This window comes from Euphorbia lathyris, chromosome 10 (genome assembly GCF_963576675.1).
Source record: "Euphorbia lathyris chromosome 10, ddEupLath1.1, whole genome shotgun sequence".
In the NCBI taxonomy this organism is placed as follows: domain Eukaryota; kingdom Viridiplantae; phylum Streptophyta; class Magnoliopsida; order Malpighiales; family Euphorbiaceae; genus Euphorbia; species Euphorbia lathyris.
This window is the reverse complement of record NC_088919.1, coordinates 378165-397621: the sequence shown is the minus strand read 5'-3', so window position 1 is coordinate 397621 and position 19457 is coordinate 378165. Positions and strand designations below refer to the sequence as shown.

Genomic DNA, 19457 nt, shown 5'->3' with positions numbered 1-19457 from the left:
ATTCAATGAAATTTATTATTAATTTAATATAATTAATTATTCAAGTTTATTTATGCTTTTATTATGAATTTTCAATATTTCTTATCAAATAAAAACTAGCATGCATTTATATCCAGTCCATTGCCCAAGGGATTACTTTAATAAGTTGTAGGAGCTTCTCTATTTCCTTATTATTTTAAGGGTTAATATACATATTTGCCCTTATATTTTTTCGAAAAAACAAATATGTCCTTATATCAAATAAACCCACTAAAATCTCCTTATATTTTCCACAAACCTACCGATATACCCTAAACTAACAGAAATGTGATTTGGCACAAACAGCGTGCCACGTATGACGCCACATACCTCCACGTCAGTTGTCAACACATTAAAAAAAATCCTACGTGTCAACTAAACCTTATAAAAGAGAATAGTTTTTTCTCCTTTTACTGTATTTTGCCAACCCATCTCCATTTTCTGGTGTCATCGAAAACGACAAGTAAGTTGAAAAGGAAAGCCAAATTCACAGGTTCTCATTATTACCTCGAGCGAGTTTGATTGGGTTCTTGTACATTACTCGCCCAGAACTAGAATTCACCGAGTTAGTGAGTTGAAGCGCATAACCATTAGAAACCGCTTTGGCATCACCGTAGAGAGCAAAGTTGGAAACTTTATCAAACCTTTGGAAAGAAAGGTGAAATTGGGTCTGAAAGCAGTAATTGTGGGTAAAAGAGGATGAAACAGAGCAAAAAGCGAAGTGGAAATGAAGAACGCGGCCATGGGCGAAATGAGGTAGAAGAGAATCTGGATTTTGTTGGCGTTGGAAGTGGGATTCTAGGGTTTCGGAGATGAACCCATTTACATATTGGGGATTTTTAATTTAATTTTAATATGAAGAAAGCATAGGAAGAAAGTAAACAATAAGAGGGGGAAGAAGATGCCCCGACCCTTTCTCTTTCAAGAACACATGCTCTAACCCTTTCCCTTTCATATCGATAAGGAAGAAGATGTTCTAACCCAAAATCGCTAAATTGTACAGTAAAATGAGATTTTTTTTTATCTTTTATAGGGTCGAGTTGCCACGTAGGATTTTTTTAATGTGTTGGCAACTGACGTGGAGGGATGTGGCATCACACGTGGCACGCCGTTTGTGCCAAATCACATTTCTGTTAGTTTAGGGCATATCTGTAGGTTTGTGGAAAATATAGGGAGATTTTAGTTGGTTTATTTGATATAAGGGCATATTTGTTTTTTCGGAAAACATAAGGGCAAATATGTGTATCAACCATTGTTTTAAATATAAGGTAGTGATACTGTTGTGAGAAAAATACATCCTAGAATATACATTGAATCTACATATACATCCAAAATACAAGAAAAACATGTTACCTCTTATCGAGTAGATTTCTAATTCTTTAGGAATTATAGTGGAAGATTTTTCAACATGTCTATGTGTTACTGGTATGTGTCTATCCATGAACTAATTGGATAATTAAGAGAACTTTGACAGTAAAAAGAGAAGACCCAAAACAATCCAAGAATTTGAAACCGTTGAAACTTGTGTAAAAACTTTAGTAGTTCTGAATTTCCAGTAATTACTCGAGCGATGGAAAAGATAAGATCTTGTCTTATTCAAAATGGATAGAGATATGATTTCATCTTATTCCGACCAACTTAATAATATGTGCTCATCGTATTCTAAACAACATAGAGATATGATTATATTCTTATCTTATCTATATGGACCTACATATGGATTACATGATGAGCCTCCACCCATGAGTTGGATCTAGACCTATAACCAATCACAGAATATTCAAATTCAAACATCTCTCGTTGACACGTGACAAAACACATTTTATTATCCCATCTCATTCATATTGTTAAGAGTTCGTGTGACCAACATAATGAGTAGATATGTACTTTATTTTCATCTTTCTATATTCAACTATATGTCTTACAAAGTTAAATTTCATTTTTATATGCTTAGACTTGTTATGGAACTTTTAATCCTCAGCATAATCAATTGAAGATTGGGTATCACTATTGACCACTACTAAAGCACTTGAGCCAATAACCTTTGAATAGTTCAAAAATCGATAAATCCATATCACATATTATACAAAAAAAAAAAAATATCCCACATACTCAGCTTCGTGGTAGATAATGAAACACATGTTTATTTCTTGCTACTAAAAAAAGATGATGTAATTTCCTAGCATGAAATATAACATGAAGTGGATTTCCTCTCATTTAATCCCCACCAAAAAATTTATGTATCCTCATATTTTTGTCGATAACATAAAGAGTAATTTCTTAATAAACCACTCATTATACTTCTTTAATAAACTCTTTCCCATTGGAGTGAGTTTAATATATGTGATAACAATGTTTATTGAGCTTTTGATTATTTATATATATATTTGATTATTTTTAAAATAATATGATTGGTTTAATTAATCGGTTTTGATATATGCAGATATAAGCATTAAATACAAACAGAATATCCTTTTATATTTTCAAGATGTTTATTTATCATGCATTGAACTTTTAAATACACCAAAATTCATTTAATGCAATCATAAATTCTTTTATATTTTCTATATTTGTATTAATTTTTTATTTTTTGAAAAGACATCTTCATTTATTATTTCAACAGGTTATTTGTAACTATGTTAGTAACAGAATAAAAGTTACAAATAACCTGTCGAAATAACACAGTTACAAATAACCTGTCAAAATGATAATATTTATATTTGCATACAGTTAATTGTATTTTGACGGGTTATATGCAGTTTTGTGTGTATAATTTTTATCTGTCAGACTTAAACATTATCATTTCGACAGGTTATTTATAACTGTGCTATTTCGACAAGTTATTTGTAACTTTTATCTGCCAGACTTAAACATTATCATTTCGACAGGTTATTTGTAACTGTGTTATTTCGACTGGTTATTTGTAACTTTTATTCTGTTACTAACACAGTTACAAATAATCTGTTGAAATAATAAATGCAGATATCTTTTCAAAAAATAAAAAATTAATGTAAATATACAAAATATAAAAGAATTTATGATTACATTAAATGAATTTTGGTGTATTTAAAAGTTCAATGCATGATAAATAAACATCTTGAAAATACAAAAGAATATTCTATTTGTATTTAATGCTTATATGCAGCCCTAAGGGCTGCATATATCAAAACCGTTAATTAATTGGTGGATTCATTATGATTGACTTAATTAATTGGTGGATTTTTTGTGATTGGTGGATCCATTATGATTGGGTGGTTATAGAGTTTAACTATTGGAGTTAGATAATTTAATAAAATGATGTTTATTAAATTGATGATGTGACATACATATTAAGTGGTTGTGAGTATAAACCATTCGAGATGCTCTACTTTTTAGGTACCTTAACATCTTCTCTACTACATTATTTCGTGTGTCCCTAGAGTTTGATTGATATCTTCTCACCATCCTAACAATAAAAAATATTTTATATAAGCCTACCAATAAAACTTCCATATGGAATGTTTCTCATATGTTCCGAATCTTTTCATGTTTGGGGAATCCTTTTTTGTTAAATAACTAATTTTTTTTAATATACTATTATATTAATATAAAGGTCTATTTGGTTAACCTATTAGGTGATAGTTGTTTATGTTATTGTTAGCTAATTAATTATTAGTGTGTGGTAGAATTGTGATTAACAGTTGCTGTTATATGTAAAATATAAGAAGAGAGTGAATATTGTATGAGAATTAGTCATTAAATATAAGATATACAAGGTAGTTCTTTTTCAGATCTGTCTTCTCTCTCTCAGATCTGTTGTCATGGTGAAGAATTTTTATGAAGATTGAGAGTTTTGAGATCTATTCTCTTTTAGATCTTTCTCTCTCTTTTAGATCTATCTTCTCTTTTTCAGATCTGACTTCTCTCTCTCAGATCTGTTGTCATGGTGAAGAATTTTTATGAAGATGGAGAATTTTGAGATCTATCTTCTCTCTCTCAGATCTATTTCTCTCTTTTAGATCTATCTCCTCTCTTTCAGATCTCTCTTCTCTCTCTAAAACACAGGATCAATTTTATAACTCAATTTTCTCTCTCTCTCTCTCTCTCTCAATTAGTTATAACTAAATTAACTATAACTAATAGTAGAATTTAAGAAAAGTAAATCTCTCTCTCTCTCTCTCGGCGATGACCAAGGCGATCGTGAAGGTTAAGGGGGATGGGTCGGTGAAGGCAGGCGGCTGGCCTGTGTCGGATCTGGTGGTGGCGGGGCGCGGGCGGGGCAATGGCTCCGGGATCGATGAGGCGTGGGCGGCGGCGGATGATGGGAGATCCGAGGGATCTCCTCGGGGGAGGAGGCGGAGCAGCAGGATTCGGAGGGATCGGTCGAGGGATAGGAGTAGATCGGAGTGGGTGGATGGTGGGGAGGCAGATTCGGCGGTTTCGACGGGGGGTGCTAGGGGTGCGTCGGTGTCGTTGGGGGCTTCTAGGGATGCGGCGGCCAATCGGGGGCTGGAAGGTGTTGGTGCCGCGGCCGCGGCTTTGGACTCGTTTTTCGCGGAGGGACGCGCGTATGATTCCGGAGTTAGAGGGCCGCTTCCGGTGCTTGGGCCACAGGGAGTACCGGCCGTCTCTCCCCAGCAGGATGAGCATGCCGTGCGACTTTCGTTGGCCGCGCAGGCCGCGCAGGCCACGCAAGCCGCACAGACTACGCAAGCCGCTCAAGCGGAAGTTTCCGTGGATTTGGGAGGGCCCTCCTGGAGGGATAAGTTGCTAGGGGTGTCAGAGGAGGATCCCATGATGGAGGTGGATGCTTTTGAGAATGATTCCGGGGATTTTCTCTCTGATTCCGATTCTGAGGATGGAGAGCCTGATAACCCGTTGTGTCCTAGGATCCGGCTGTCCTCAGATGACAAGCGGGTCATGAGATCGAAGTGGAAATTGGCGTTAATCGTCACTGTGTTGGGGAAAAGGATCAGTTTCAATTATTTTGCCCAGAGGATCCAGGCTCAATGGGCAAAGAAAGGAAAGGTTACTATCACAGACCTTGAAAATGACTATTATGTCATTAAATTCACAAGGGCTGAGGATTTCAATGCTGTTGTGAATGGTGGTCCGTATATTATCTCCAATCATGTGTTGGCTCTAAGACCTTGGGTCCCAAATTTTGATCCCCATGATTGCTCTGTTAACAGGATCCTTACTTGGGTTAGGTTCCCGGGCCTACCTCTTGAATACTACAGTGATAGGTTCCTGAACAAGATTGGTAGCCTTGTTGGGAAAGTCCACCATGTTGATAAGACTACCATTGGGGCAGTGAGAGGCAAGTTTGCCAGGGTATGTATCGATATTGATCTCGCTAAGCCTCTTCTTTCTCAGTTCTGTACTCAAAACAAGGTCTATCATATTGAATATGAAGGTATACACAACATCTGCTATGAATGTGGTATGTTTGGCCATACCCTTGAGGGTTGTCCTAAGAGGAGGAAGGACGTGGAGGAGTTGGTGCAACCTATTATAGGCGAAGCTGAGAAGAGTCAAGGGGAAGTAAGGAGCTTTGGCCCATGGATGCTTGCCAAGAGACCAGTGAGAAGGAAGCCACAGGCTAATGTTAATGCTAATCATTCACCAGATATCAGTACGAAGATGACTACTCTCCAGATTGCTCCTGAGATCAAGGTCAGACCCCCGGATATTAAGAAGGGGATTGAGACTGGAGTGGACTCAGCTTCGGGTTCCGGGTCAAGGTTCGGTGTTTTGTCTATGGAGGAAGATCAAGACTCGGATGCTTCTGATAAGCAGATTGATTTAAGCATGCCTAGTCTGGAGTCGGTAGAGCATGCCTCTAGTCTGGGTAATTCTATTAATCCTCTCTTTGTCTCTAATGCTTCTGCTAAAGGCAAAGAGATTCCCCAGTCTATCCTGTCAGCTGGGAAGGGTTTGAGTAGGGAGGCGAGTACTCTACATCCTCCTGTTGATGCTCCTATTGGTAAGACTATAGGAGTGAGTAAGTTAAACATGAAGAATCCCAAAGGGAAACCTAAAAAGAACCTTCATGGTTTGAATTCTTTGGATAAAAGGGGTCCTTCTAGGACCGCCTCTAGGCTCTCCGGAGCCCCAAACAAATACCTGATCTAGGGTTTGGGCCTGCGTCTGTAGTCTCCCCCTCTGATGGACTTCTTCGTTTGGAATGTTAGAGGTGCGGCGAGCAAGGCTACCCGCATTCATGTCAATGATCTCATTAAACAGTTTAACCCTTCCTGCTTTGTCCTTCTTGAGACCAAGGTTAGTGGAGCCAAAGCAGATGAGGTGGTTAGAAAGTTTAAGAATTGGAATTGCGTCAGGTCGGAGGCTACTGGCCGGGCAGGGGGGATTTGGCTCTTTTGGAAGCCAGGTCAAGTCAATATTGATATTGTTACTATGGACAGTCAATTCATCCATAGTAAGGTGTGTTACCCGGGTAATAAACCCTTCTTTATTACCTTCGTCTATGCTGATCCTGTTTCGACTAACCGAAGAAGGCTGTGGGAGATCCTTCATTCTTTTAGCTCTAACATGGTGGAGGCGTGGTTGGTTGCCGGGGATTTTAATGACATTGCCCTCTTGAGTGATCAGAGAGGAGGGGGTAATCATTATGTGAACCGGTGTCTTAATCATAAGCAAAGTATGGATATGTGTGGGCTTTCGGACCTGGGTGCTGCTGGCCACAAATTTACCTGGAAAAGGAATAGTGTGTTTGTTAGGTTGGATAAGGTGTACGCTAATGTTGCAGCGATTTATAGGTTTTCTGAGGTCAAGGTACTTAATCTCCCTTTCCGTCACTCAGACCATTGCCCTATCCTCATTAATTTGGTCAAAGGAAATCGGCTGAAAGGTAATAGACCTTTTAGGTATCTGGTGGCTTGGGAGTCTCACCCCGAGTTTAAGGATTTCGTTAAAAGCAATTGGCATCCCCACTCTGATGTTCTCCTCGCTACTGAGGAATTCAGGAGGAATGTGGCTGTTTGGAATAAAAATACTTTTGGTCATATTATCAGGAGGAAGAACAAACTCTTGAGGAGAATGGAAGGTGTTCAGCGTTGCTTGGAGGTTCGTTTTGATCATAGCCTGAATGGTCACCTAAGAGCTCTTCAGAACGAGTTGGAAGCTGTGCTTAGACAGGAAGAGCTTCTGTGGTTCCAGAAATCTAGGAAGGCTTGGATTCAAGACGGGGACCGGAATACCAGGTTTTTCCACCTCTCAACGATCATTAGGAGACAGTGAAATAGGATCGAGGCTATTAAAGACGAAAGTGGTGAGTGGATTTTTGAGGAGTAGGACATTCGGCGCCTTGCCCTTGATTTCTACAAGGACCTGTTCAGAGAGGAAGCTGTGGACCTAGAGAGTGCCCACTCTGGCATTTCCTTTCCTCGTTTGGGGGAGGATGCTATTAATAATGCTTTCCATCCCATTGAGCTTAAAGAGATTGATCTGGCCTTCTCCAGCATCGGTTCCACTAAGGCTCCTGGTATTGATGGTATCCCCGCTAGTTTCTATCATAAACACTGGGACACTGTTAAAGAGGGTATATACAGCTTTGTGTTAGGTGTCTTTGGTGGTTTGAACGATATCAGTTTGGTTAATAAAACCCTCATTGTCTTGATTCCTAAGGTTGCCAAGCCTTCTTCCTTTCTCCAGATGAGACCCATCAGTCTTTGTAATGTCTTGTATAAAGCTATTACTAAGATTGTGGCTAATAGAATCCGGAAGATCCTTCCGGATATTATCAGCCAAAATCAAGGGAGCTTTGTTCCTGGAAGACAATTGATGGATAACGTTGTTATTGCCCAGGAGGTTGTCCATTCTATGAAGATTAAGAAAGGCAAGAAAGGGATCGTGGCTCTCAAGCTGGATCTGGAGAAAGCCTATGATAGGTTGAACTGGAGCTTTCTTCTGGATAGTTTAGCCAAAGCTGGTATCCCGGAGAACTGGAGGAATTTGATTGGAAAGTGTATCTCCTCTCCTGTTTTCCAGGTTATGATCAATGGGGATATGTCGGATGAGTTCTCTCCATCCAGGGGTATTCGTCAAGGGGATCCTATGAGCCCCTTCCTTTTTGTTATTGCCATGGAAAGATTGTCTCACCTGATCCAAGAGGCGGTGAGCAAAGGGACTCTCCACCCTGTTTCCATCAACAGACATTGCCCCCCTGTTACCCATTTACTCTTTGCTGATGATGTCATGCTTTTTGTGGAGGGTAATGAGGAACAAATTAAGGCTGTGATGGATATCCTCGATTGCTTTTGTGAGGCTTCTGGCCAGAAGATTAACATCCATAAATCCCGTATGCTTTGTTCCAAGAATATGGATAATAGCTTGTGTAGAAGACTGAGTGAGATGTCTGGCATTCCCCTGACTCAATCGTTTGGGAAATACCTTGGGGTCCCTCTTCATAGTGACAGGGTGTCCAAAGCCTCTTTTAAAGATATTTTGGACAAATCTAACGGTTTGTGTGCTAGCTGGAAAGCTAATTCTCTTTCCCTTGCAGGTCGCCTTACTTTAATCCAGTCTATCAACTGCGCTGCTCCAAATCACATCATGCAAGCCTGTAAGCTCCCTGAGCCGGTCCTCAACGACCTTGATAAAATTAATCGGCGTTTTCTGTGGGGAGAGTCTGGGGATGGGAGGAAGATTCACCTGGTCCCTTGGAAGGAAGCCTGCCAGCCTAAGAGCAGGGGGGGTCTTGGTATAAGGCAAGCTAAGGACAATAATAAAGTCCTGTTAATGAAGCTTCTTTGGAGAATGTGGCAATCCCCCTCCTCCCTTTGGGTTCATCTTCTGTGCGGCAAGTATAGGAAAGATAGAATCTTTGGTGGCCCGAAGGAGAGGGTTGTCAGCTGTTCCTTCCTCTGGAAAGGGCTTAGTGCTGTTTTTGCTGAGTTCTGTACGGGGATTGGCTTGGAGGTGGGTAATGGGAGATCCATTAGTTTCTGGTATGACACCTGGATTGGTGACAAACCGTTGATTGAGGTGTGCATCGCCCCTCCGCCGAATGATCTCCTCTCCTGGAGAATTGCTGATGTGGTGGACTCGGAGGGAGACTGGATCTGGTCTAAGTTCGACTCCTTTCTTAGCCTGGAGACCCTCCTTAATATTAGAAGTGTGAAGATTAGTAATCAGGAGGAGGATAAGGAGAGACACTGCTGGGCCTTGACTAATAATGGTTCTTATTCTTGCAAATCGGCCTATGAAGCTTTTACCCCTAATAGGGCTGATCCTCCTTTGGAAATTTGGAATTCCATTTGGGCCCTCAAAGTCCCCTACCGCATTAGGAGTTTCCTATGGCTGGGAGTCAAAGACAGGCTCCTCACGAATGCAGATAGACACAGAAGGCACTTGGCTGTATCTGGTGCCTGTAGCAGATGCAACGACCATGTGGAAACATTGTGCCATGCTTTGAGGGATTGCCCGAATAGTAGAAAGGTTTGGGAAGGGGTCCTTCCTCACCACATCCTTCCTTCCTTTATGGGGTTCTCTGATATTGACTGGTTCTCTGAAGGCGTTAATGGGAATTTGTTGGCCAGTATGGAGCACGGGGCTATTCTCTTCGCTATTATTTGTCACCAAATGTGGAAATGGAGGAATGAAGAGTTATTTGCTGAGAAGACTGTCTTTATTCCTGACCTCCAGTTTTACTTCTCGAAAAAACTCTCTGTTATTACAAAGAGTTTTGAAGGAGAGCCCCTGGTTCACCCCTCCCCGGTTAAAGAGGTCCAGTTAGTTGGTTGGAGGAAGCCCAGGGAAGGGGTTGTCAAGTTGAATACGGATGGCTCCTGCCTTAGTAATGGCAGAATTGCTGCTGGTGGAGTTCTTCGGGATGCTGGTGGCGCCTGGCTGGCTGGGTTTACCCATAACTTAGGTACGGGCTCCTCCTTTACTGCAGAGCTCTGGGGGATCTTGTCTGGCATTAAACTCGCCATTCGCATGGGTGTTAAAAGACTTTCGGTGGAGTCTGACAATTTGGAGGCTATCAACAGGATTTCGGATAGACAGGCTGTTTGTCTTAAGAGTCAGAATCTCATTAAAGCCATCTTGAGGCTTCGTCCTGCCTTCGATTCTCTTACCTTCTCCCATATTTATAGGGAGCAAAACCGCGTGGCGGATCGCTTGGCAGCTGCTGGGCATGGGGGGATGTTAGGTGTTTCTACCCTTTCCGTTCCTCCTTCTTTTCTGTTACCTTCTCTTCTTGAGGATAGGATTGTGGTCAGTCTTCCTAGACTGATCCCGGGTTAGGTTTTTGTTTGTTTGTTTTTTTTTCTTCCCTTCTTACCAAAAAAAAAAAATATGTAAAATATAAAATATATGTAAAATATCTAATATAGATATGTTTTAAACTAATCAATAGATTATAAAAATAAATTTTTTAATACGGAAATTATAATTATAATCTAAATTACTAAATAAAAATTAGAAATGATATTTTTGATAAGTGTATCATAATATATAATTTAAAAAATGGCATTTTTCTCATTTTTAGCTTCTTTATTTGTTTGGCATTCTCAGGCAACACAGTATTTTCCATTGTTGAACTCTTCAAGTCCAATATCGAACATGAAACTTGCAGTATATTGGGAGGTTAGCAATCTTTTTAATTTCCTATACCAAATATTGAAATTTTCAAAATTTCAAATTTAACCCAAATTTACTTAATTTATTTCATCCTTATTCTTTTTGAAAAATCACTAATTGGGTGCATTTCATGTCAATTAGTGGTTTAATGATTGCAGTGATGAAATTAGAATATGTTGTTCAAATGCATTGGATCAACTCTATAAGAATTATGGGTGGAAGGTATTATTATTATTATGGGTGGAAGGTATTATTATTATTATTATTGAATCCCTAAACTTTAAGTTAATTAAATTTGACAGGTTACAGAGGTTACCATACCAGATATAGAAGCAATGCGCCTTGCTCACTATGTAACAATTGGAACTGAGTCCACCACCTCTCTTAGTTCCTATCTTCAAAACCTGTATTTAATATTATTTTTTTTATTATTATTATTATTATTATTATTAAGGTTAATTACAAATAGATGTCATGTGGTTTCACGGATTTGCAGATTGATACTTGTGGTATTTTTCGTTACAAAGGCAATCATGTAGTTTGCAAAAATTTTACTTTTTGCTGACTTTGTCAAATTTGGCTGATAACGACTCAAAATGAAAATTTTCAAGAGTTAAATGATATTTTAAGCAACTTTAATTCTTTAACCTTTTAGGTTTAAGGTCATTTAGGCATTGTTTTTTTTATGAGAGTGAAAGTTAATGTTTAGAGAGAAAAAACTCAAAGAATGATGATTTCAAAAAATAAAAAATGTGGTTTCATAGTAAATATAATATTAAACAGCTTTAATTTTTGAAATTTTCACTTTGAGGTTGTTATCGGTCAAATTTGGCAAGGTCGGTAAAAAAAATGAAACTTTTACATATCACAGGATTGCGTTAGTAATGAAAAATACTACATGTACCAATTTACAATTTCGTGAAACCACATGCCATTTATTTATAATTAATCCTTATTCTTATTATTTAGGTTAATATACCAGAAGCTCCTTGAACTTGACCTAAAAAATTGATTGTGCTCATGAATTTAATAAGTGTTTCGTTAATCTCCCCAACTTGTTTAGAATAAAATGATTAAGTTTAACTCTCTAAATTCACGTGACATAAATAAGGGAGAATTTTAAATGAGTTCAAAAGGCAAACAAGATTATTTTATAAATTTAGAAACCAATTATTTTTTTTATAAGTTCAGTAGCTACTGATATATTAAACCTTATTATTATTATTATTATTATTATTTCATTTTTGAAATATGTAGGAATTATAGTGAGTTAGGATGGGATGTAAGGGTAGCCCTTTCTGTATACGGTGCTTTCAGTGGCAAAGACTATGTCAAGGCTCAAAAACTTAGGTAAATATCCCAATTTATAATCCTATTTTTAATAATATATATATTTTTAAAATTTCATCTACTTATTATATCATAATTATCAATTTGTATGCATTAAATTACAAATATTAATTTTTTACATCATGAATTAATTAATATTTTAGGAATCGGATGATGCAGTTTCACAATAAAATATTTGGCATAGCAGATGTCATTGTCACACCAACAACAGGGTATTTTAATTTTATCTTTCAATTCTGAAAAACAAATAAAAAATTAATTGGAATATTATTATAATAATTAAGAATTGTTCATAAAAAACGACAGCGTAACAGCATACCCTATTCTTAATGATACGGCGAAGACCGGTGAGCTTGACTACATAAATGGAGGTATGTATTTTATTTTATTTGTTTTTCCTTTTTACAAGTATTTTAGATAAATATCTTTATTTATTTTATTTAATTTGGGTTAATTTCAGCTGCACTTGTCCGATATCAAATAGCAGGAAATTTTCTAGGACTTCCAGCAATAACAGTCCCTGTAATTATTGCAATTTTTTTGAAGTTTTGATGATTAAATTTTATTTTTTTGAAGCTGATGATATTAATTAATTTGAACATATATATAAATATAGGTTGGGTATGACAAAAAGGGTTTGCCTATTGGGCTTCAGTTTATAGGAAGACCATGGTCTGAACCAACATTGCTCCATATTGCTTCTTCAATGCAGGTAAAATATTTTATAAATCCTCACTAGTTTCTGATTTTTTTGCTTAATACCTTTCCAGCCCTCAACTTGTCCCGTATTGTCACTTAGCTCTCTATATTTACTGGCTAACATTTCAGCCCTTTAAATTCAACAATTGTAATACATTTTAGTCATTTTTTTAGGGTGTTGTTAAACCCAGCCCCAATTTTCCACCCCTAGCCCCGTGGAAGGACGAAATTACCCTTTCATAGGTTTGGGGGTGGAAAAAGCTATTTTTTTTCTCTCTAGATGCACGGGCGTATGGACATCACGCCTCACCTCATGGTGGGGCGTATAAAGATCACGCCTTCCCGTGTGGTCGGGCGTGATAGCCCTACGCCTCACCGTGTGGTCGGACGTGCACGTCCGACCACACGGTGAGGCGTAGGGCTATCACGCCCGACCACACGGGAAGGCGCACGGTGAGGCGTAGGGCAATCACGCCCGACCACACGGGAAGGCGTGATCTTCACACGCCCGTGTATCGAGAGAGCAAAAAAAATAGCTTATGTATCCCGTAAATAGGCCGTTAAACCCGTAAATAGTCTGTTAAGCCCGTAACTACATAAATGTACTTAACAAAAAAAAATTTAAAACATAAAAATTAAAATAAACATTAATAAACATAAACATTTATAAACGTAATAGAGTAAATTTCATATCTACAACAAAAAGTGTTTAAATGTATGAATGTGTACAACAAAAAAATGTGTACAACAAAAAATCAGCTCGCCCGACGCCACGCATCCATAAACTCATCCATCTCCCTCTTAATGCGTGGAACATCCTCGTCAGATCGGTGGATAGCCGATAGTTGGGTGACACGCCACAACCAGCTAACCCACTGCAAAAAAAAAAGTAATAAATAAATATTAAAAATTAAACACATATAAACTAATACTAAATAATAATATTAAATAATAATAAACTTACAAATTCGCTGTTGGCGCGAGCATGCTGTACCGGTCCAGCCTGTGGTGCATGAAGGAGATGGGGATGCGAATATTGCATATACCAATCCATATAAGCAGGATCACAGGCAGTGGGATCGTATCCAACTGGTCGGCATCTCCTCCGATCAATGCCCCGAGCCGATGGAAATCTCCGCCAGGTGTCCTCAACTGTGACTAAGGAATGCGTGAGCCTGTACGATAACGACTTCCATGGTCGTACTGCTTTATCAGGTCTAATACGCTCAACTGGGATAGGCTGAGTATATCCGACCTGTCGCAGCGCTCGGTCGGGCATATACGGCTCGACGATGTCTCTACACCGTATCCAATCGGCGTAGGACACTCGAAGCCGATCATCATCAGCGACAGGACCATAAGGCAACCACGTCACCTGGAAAAAAGTAATACTCAATAAAAAAATAATATACTATAAATAATAATTAAATAAATTCTAAAATTTTATAAAATACCTCTGCCGCCGTCATACGATCCAGCTGCCCCCGAAAGGTATCTAGTCAGGCGGTCGTCTTGCCTGGTACCCCGACCTCCCATCTCAATGCACGGGCATGGTCAGCTGGGATCAGGTGAGCTCCTCTATGCGGCCGGAAAACCGGAAAATACTCATATATCCATGCCTGCAGTAGGGTCAAACATCCGCATATACCTGAGCAGTCTCCTCTGCTCGCTATCCCCAGCTGCCGGTACAACATGGCTAGTGTGGCAGACCCCCATGATAGTCCAGCTGCCCCGCTGACACCGCTGTAAACCTCATGAAGATGGGCTGGCCTAATCCTATCTCCACACTTGTCAACAAACAGAGTGGATCCAAGCATAAGCCACATCCACGCTGTGGCCCGAGTAGCGTCATCCCTACCCTCGGCGAGAAGCCCTTGTATAGCCCCAACAAATACACCTCCACCTCCCCATAAATGACTAGTCGGCAACAGAAGCTCAGCCTGACTCACCCCAAACATCATCATGCACATGGCATGAAGCGAGTCAGTAGTGGGAGACTCGGACACCATCGGACCGTCGATCGGGATCCGAAGAATCTGCCACACATTATGCAGCTGGATAGTCATCTCACCGAACGGCATGTGGAAGGAGTTCGTATCGGGCTGCCACCGCTCCACGAACGCAGTCAATAGCGGAGTGTCGAGGTTCCTGAACATGGCACGTGGAAGGTGAGACAAACCAGTCCTCTCGATCATCTCCCTCAGCTGTAAAATGACACATATACAATTTATACAATTACAGAATGTTTTGTATGTTTATAGTTAAAAATACGAATTACAATAAATGTTGACACACTATATTATTCTTACCTCGGGTGACGCACCAGAAAACCACTGACACAAATCTCGGCATGCTGATGATCTGTTGTAGCATGTCAGAAACGACCGAATCTCTCCTCCCAACATCCGTGAGGCAACATGTCCTAGAAAACTAGGAATCACGGAACCATCAATGGGACCACCAGCAACCGGTGCAGTAACTACCCAGCTCTCGTCCTCACTACCTTTGGGACGTTTGCTTGTCCCTGATAATTATAAAATTATACAAAATTATACTAGATTATACTAAATTATACTAAAAAATACTAAATTATACTAAATTATACTAGATTATACTAGATTATATAAAATTATACTAGATTATACAAAATTATACTAGATTATACTAAATTATACAAAATTATACTAGATTATACAAAATTATACTAGATTATACTAAATTATACTAAAAAATACTAAATTATACAAAATTATACAAGATTATACTAATTATACTAAAAAATACTAAATTATACTAAATTATACTAAAATTATACTAAATTATACTAAATTATACTAAAAAATACTAAATTATACTAAATTATACTAAAAAATACTAAATTATACTAAATTATACTAAATTATAATAAAAAATACTAAATTATACTAAATTATACTAAAATTATATTAAATTATACTAAAATTATACTAAAAAATACTAAATTATACTAAAATTATACTAAATTATACTAAAATTATACTAAATTATAATAAAAAATACTAAATTATATTAAATTATACTAAAATTATACTAAATTATACTAAAAAAATACTAAATTATACTAAAATTATACTAAAAAATACCTGTACTCGCAAAACGACCTCCTACACGCTGGGTCGGCTGTCTCCCCGGGGTCGGCTGCTCATCGCTCTCCTCAACCTCGCGATCATGTGCAACAGCGGACTGTCGCACTGCCCGGGCAACCACATCTAGGTAGTCCTGAAAAGAATCGCCATCGGGCTCTCTGTCATCAAAATCAGTCGCCCCCTCTGAGCCATGAATATCGGCCTGATCCGCAATCGGCCCCCTCCTCAACTGCTCCGTCGCAGCCCCTCTCCGCCTACGACCAGAAATATCTATACCACGCAATCTCGTATGCCGTGGTGTATCATCCTCGTCGTCCATATCTAGACGACGAGCAGATGACGGGATGGATTTCCCACCCCTAGTAGGCCGCTCCGTCTACAAAAAAAAATTACACTAAATTAATAAAATTGTAAATAATGTAAATTATACTAAATTTATAAAATTATGCTAAAATACTACTAAACTAATAAAATTATAATATAGTTATTCTCAATTTATACTAAATTATACTAAAATTACACTAAATTACTAAAATGTTTACTATAATTAAACTAAAATTACACTAAATTTACTAAAATTTTAAAAAATATTAATTTTTATTAAAAAAGGGGGCGTATGAGTATCACGCCCGAACCATTGGTCGGGCGTATGCACATCACGCCCTATCAGTGGTTAGGGCGTATGAGCATCACGCCCTACCATTGGTTCGGGCATGTGGCTATCACGCCCGAACCACTGGTCGGGCGTGATACTCATACGCCCGAACCGCAGATCGGGCGTGATGTTCATACGCCCGACTGCGATTCCGGCCGAAATTTTTAAACATCACAACAGATCCAAAACGATCCATAAATCAATGAAATAAAGCGGTAAATCGTACCATTTTAGCTTTTCCTTTACGGTTTCTATCACCATCCATGATTCGGCTCAGTAATTTGTCCGGATTTGAGCAAAAATCGTTTCGGCTTCTTGAGAGGTTTTGAGTTTTTTGAAATTTAGTGCAAAGGGTATTTCGGTCTATTCACGGGGCTAGAAGTGTAAAATTAGGGCTGGATTTAGTAAATCACTTTTTTTGCCTACATGGCAGTGATATGGCACATACGTGCCTCCTAGTGTTGGTAACACCAACATGTACCATGTCAATGTCATGTAGCAAAAAAGGACTAAATGTGTTACAATTGTTGAGTTTAGGGACTGAAAGGTTAGCTACTAAATATAGAGAGCTAAGTGACAAAGCGGGACAAGTAGAGGGAACTGGAGAAATATTAAGCTTTTTTTTTTTTTTTTATTCCTGATCATTCATATTAAATAGCAATTAAGTAAAATTGTATTGTTGCAGGGTATGTGCATATCAGATTATAGAAGGCCACAAGTTTTCTATGATTTGTTGAAAGACTAAATGCAGAAATACAAAACATCAGAATTTCTACCATTCAGTCCTTTTATACCTAATAATTTCAATGTTATATGGACTTGTTCAATGTAAAAAAATATTTGCTGGATATTCCACTTTATATACAGTAACAAATTAATGAAATACTGTGACTTTATACACATTACTATTAAGATACCCGCTGGATTGTTCAATTTCAATACGCATTATTTTGAGGTTTTTTTACTGTCCACATAGCTTCGACGGTTATTATCGAGGAAGATGAATATATCTCCTTTTATATTCAAAAGGCCAAACATCTTTTTAATCATTTAGCTTCTTTACAATATCTAAATGGGGAAAGAAGATTTATTGACGGGTATCGGCCTGGGACCATCCTACATGCCGTTTGTCAAAGCGTTTGAAGATTTGAAGTACATATCATAAAAAATCTCAGTAAGATTGGATTATTGGCATTAATTGCTTCCTACAAATTTGTTTCAGCAACAAGAAAAACGTGTATGCTTGTTTTTTAATTTTTTTAAACAATTTTAACCAACTCTAGTCCATATTCTTGTTTCATGTAGAACGGGCCTTAAAATCTATAGCGGAAGATCCTACTTGCAACGGATTTCTAAGCAATCATCAAGTTTTTAAAGACCGAGGTCATTTCTAAGCATTAATTCATTTAAGCTTCAAGTTTGATTCAATTTCAATTACAATTTTCGTCACAAGATTTGTTGTTTTCTATTACATTTTTCGACATTTTGTTCTTTGGAATCAAATTTTGTTTAGCTTGGCAAGGAGGAAAACAGTAGCAGAAGTGACAGCAGGGATGAAAACATCATCTGAGAGAGCTTTAGGAGCAATACGTTGCTTGATGAACAAAGCAGCAGCTGGAATTCCATAGAGAAAGATTAGTATATCTTTTGATCCAAATCCTGTAAACCCAGTTTTCATTATCACTTCTTCCAATATCTTCTGAAATTCTTCCTTGCTTATTGTTTTTCCTTTCTCTTTGTAATGCATCTACATACATTCATTTTAAACTATTTAATTAATAGCATATAAAATAGTTATTCTTCTTAGTAAAAGCTCCGGAACAGAGAAAAGACATCCCAACTAGATTGGCACCTAAGTCTCCGGAGCATACCTGGTAGACTTCATTGAGTTTGTCAGCATTTGGCACTCGAAATTGTGTGCTGTTAAGCTTCTTATTAATTTCTCTGTCATAACAAATGTTTTCATATTATTAAACTTGATATTCAAAGAAATTATATATTTGATTAATTAATTAATTAAATAATTACTCGACGGTTTGACAAATAGCTCTGTAGAAATCAGCTAAGGTCCAGTCTTTGGTGTCTGCAAAATAATTGTTATAACATTCTTCTATTATTGAACCTATGTCATTTTGTTTCTTCTCCTCCGCTCCTGCATTTTTATTTTAAAGATTCAATAGAGAATATATGATTTTCAGGTAATAATAATAAGGGTTAATTACAAATAGATGCTTTGTGGTTTCACGAATTACGGATTTACACATGGATATCTGTGCAAAATTTTCATTTTCTGTTGACTTTGTCAAATTTGGCCGATAATGACCCTAAGACGAAATTTTTTAAGAATTAAAATTGTTTATTATCATATTTACTGTGAAACGCGTTTTTTTTTTCAAAATCTTCATTTTTTGAGTTTTCTCTCTCATATTTCAATGAGTTTTAATTCTTCAATCTTTTAGGTTTGAAGTTATTCAGACTTTGTTTTTACAAGAGAAAGTTAATATTTAGAGAGAGAAAACTCCAAAAATGATGATTTGGAAAAATAAAAAATATGGTTTCATTGTAAATATGATAATAAACAATATTAATTCTTGAAAATTTTCATCTTGAGGTCGTTATCGGACAAATTTGGCAAAATCAATAAAAAAATGAAAATTTTGCAAACCACAGAATTATATGTGTAACGAAAAATATCACATATATTCATTGCAAAACCATAAAATATCCATTTGTAATTAACCCTAATAATAAATATTTATAAATTTTCTAATAAATATGATCGATGAATGGAAATAAAATGAAGAAAGGATAGGTACCTGGAGTTATTTTATTTAATGATTGCCCCATTTGAGTGATTTCCTTGTGTGTAGGTAGGTAGAGGCCTATATAGATGAAGAACACGAAGGCAATGAAACTTGTAATCCGAGTACGGGTATCTTGCATTCTTTGAAACCAAGTAAACCAAACAAAGTCATATACTTTTTATTTAATAAACTAATATAAAAATAGCATATTGGACAAAGAAT

General features: G+C 37.5%; 2 protein-coding genes across 2 annotated transcripts in view; one reads left to right on the top strand and one right to left on the bottom strand.

The window, feature by feature from the left end:
- LOC136208604 (fatty acid amide hydrolase-like) overlaps positions 1-17343 on the top strand; it is a 38665-nt gene extending 21322 nt beyond the window's left edge. The window contains exons 11-19 of the mRNA XM_065999662.1: positions 10537-10608; positions 10744-10824; positions 10905-11008; positions 11860-11952; positions 12096-12164; positions 12259-12323; positions 12413-12474; positions 12569-12664; positions 17117-17343. Coding sequence (XP_065855734.1) covers positions 10537-10608; positions 10744-10824; positions 10905-11008; positions 11860-11952; positions 12096-12164; positions 12259-12323; positions 12413-12474; positions 12569-12664; positions 17117-17176 — 702 coding nt within the window. The 3' untranslated portion in view covers positions 17177-17343. The remainder of the gene's footprint in view (positions 1-10536; positions 10609-10743; positions 10825-10904; positions 11009-11859; positions 11953-12095; positions 12165-12258; positions 12324-12412; positions 12475-12568; positions 12665-17116) is intronic.
- A 493-nt stretch (positions 17344-17836) lies between these two features.
- Positions 17837-19380, bottom strand: LOC136208606 (uncharacterized). Its single transcript, XM_065999664.1, has 4 exons — positions 19248-19380; positions 18460-18583; positions 18303-18375; positions 17837-18178 (listed from the first exon to the last, which is right to left on the bottom strand). Exons 1-4 carry the CDS (start codon positions 19372-19374, stop codon positions 17930-17932), a joined length of 573 nt encoding a protein of 190 aa, XP_065855736.1. The 5' UTR covers positions 19375-19380; the 3' UTR covers positions 17837-17929.
- Positions 19381-19457: the final 77 nt, after the last annotated feature.

Bases quoted from the DNA above. Each gene is read 5' to 3' on its own strand.
- LOC136208606 (XM_065999664.1), bottom strand. From the start codon at position 19,374: ATGCAAGATACCCGTACTCGGATTACAAGTTTCATTGCCTTCGTGTTC. The intron at 18,376-18,459 runs GTAATTATTTAA...TTGTTATGACAG, and splicing joins GCTATTTGTCAAACCGTCGA to AGAAATTAATAAGAAGCTTA. The intron at 18,179-18,302 runs GTATGCTCCGGA...GAATGTATGTAG, and splicing joins AACTCAATGAAGTCTACCAG to ATGCATTACAAAGAGAAAGG.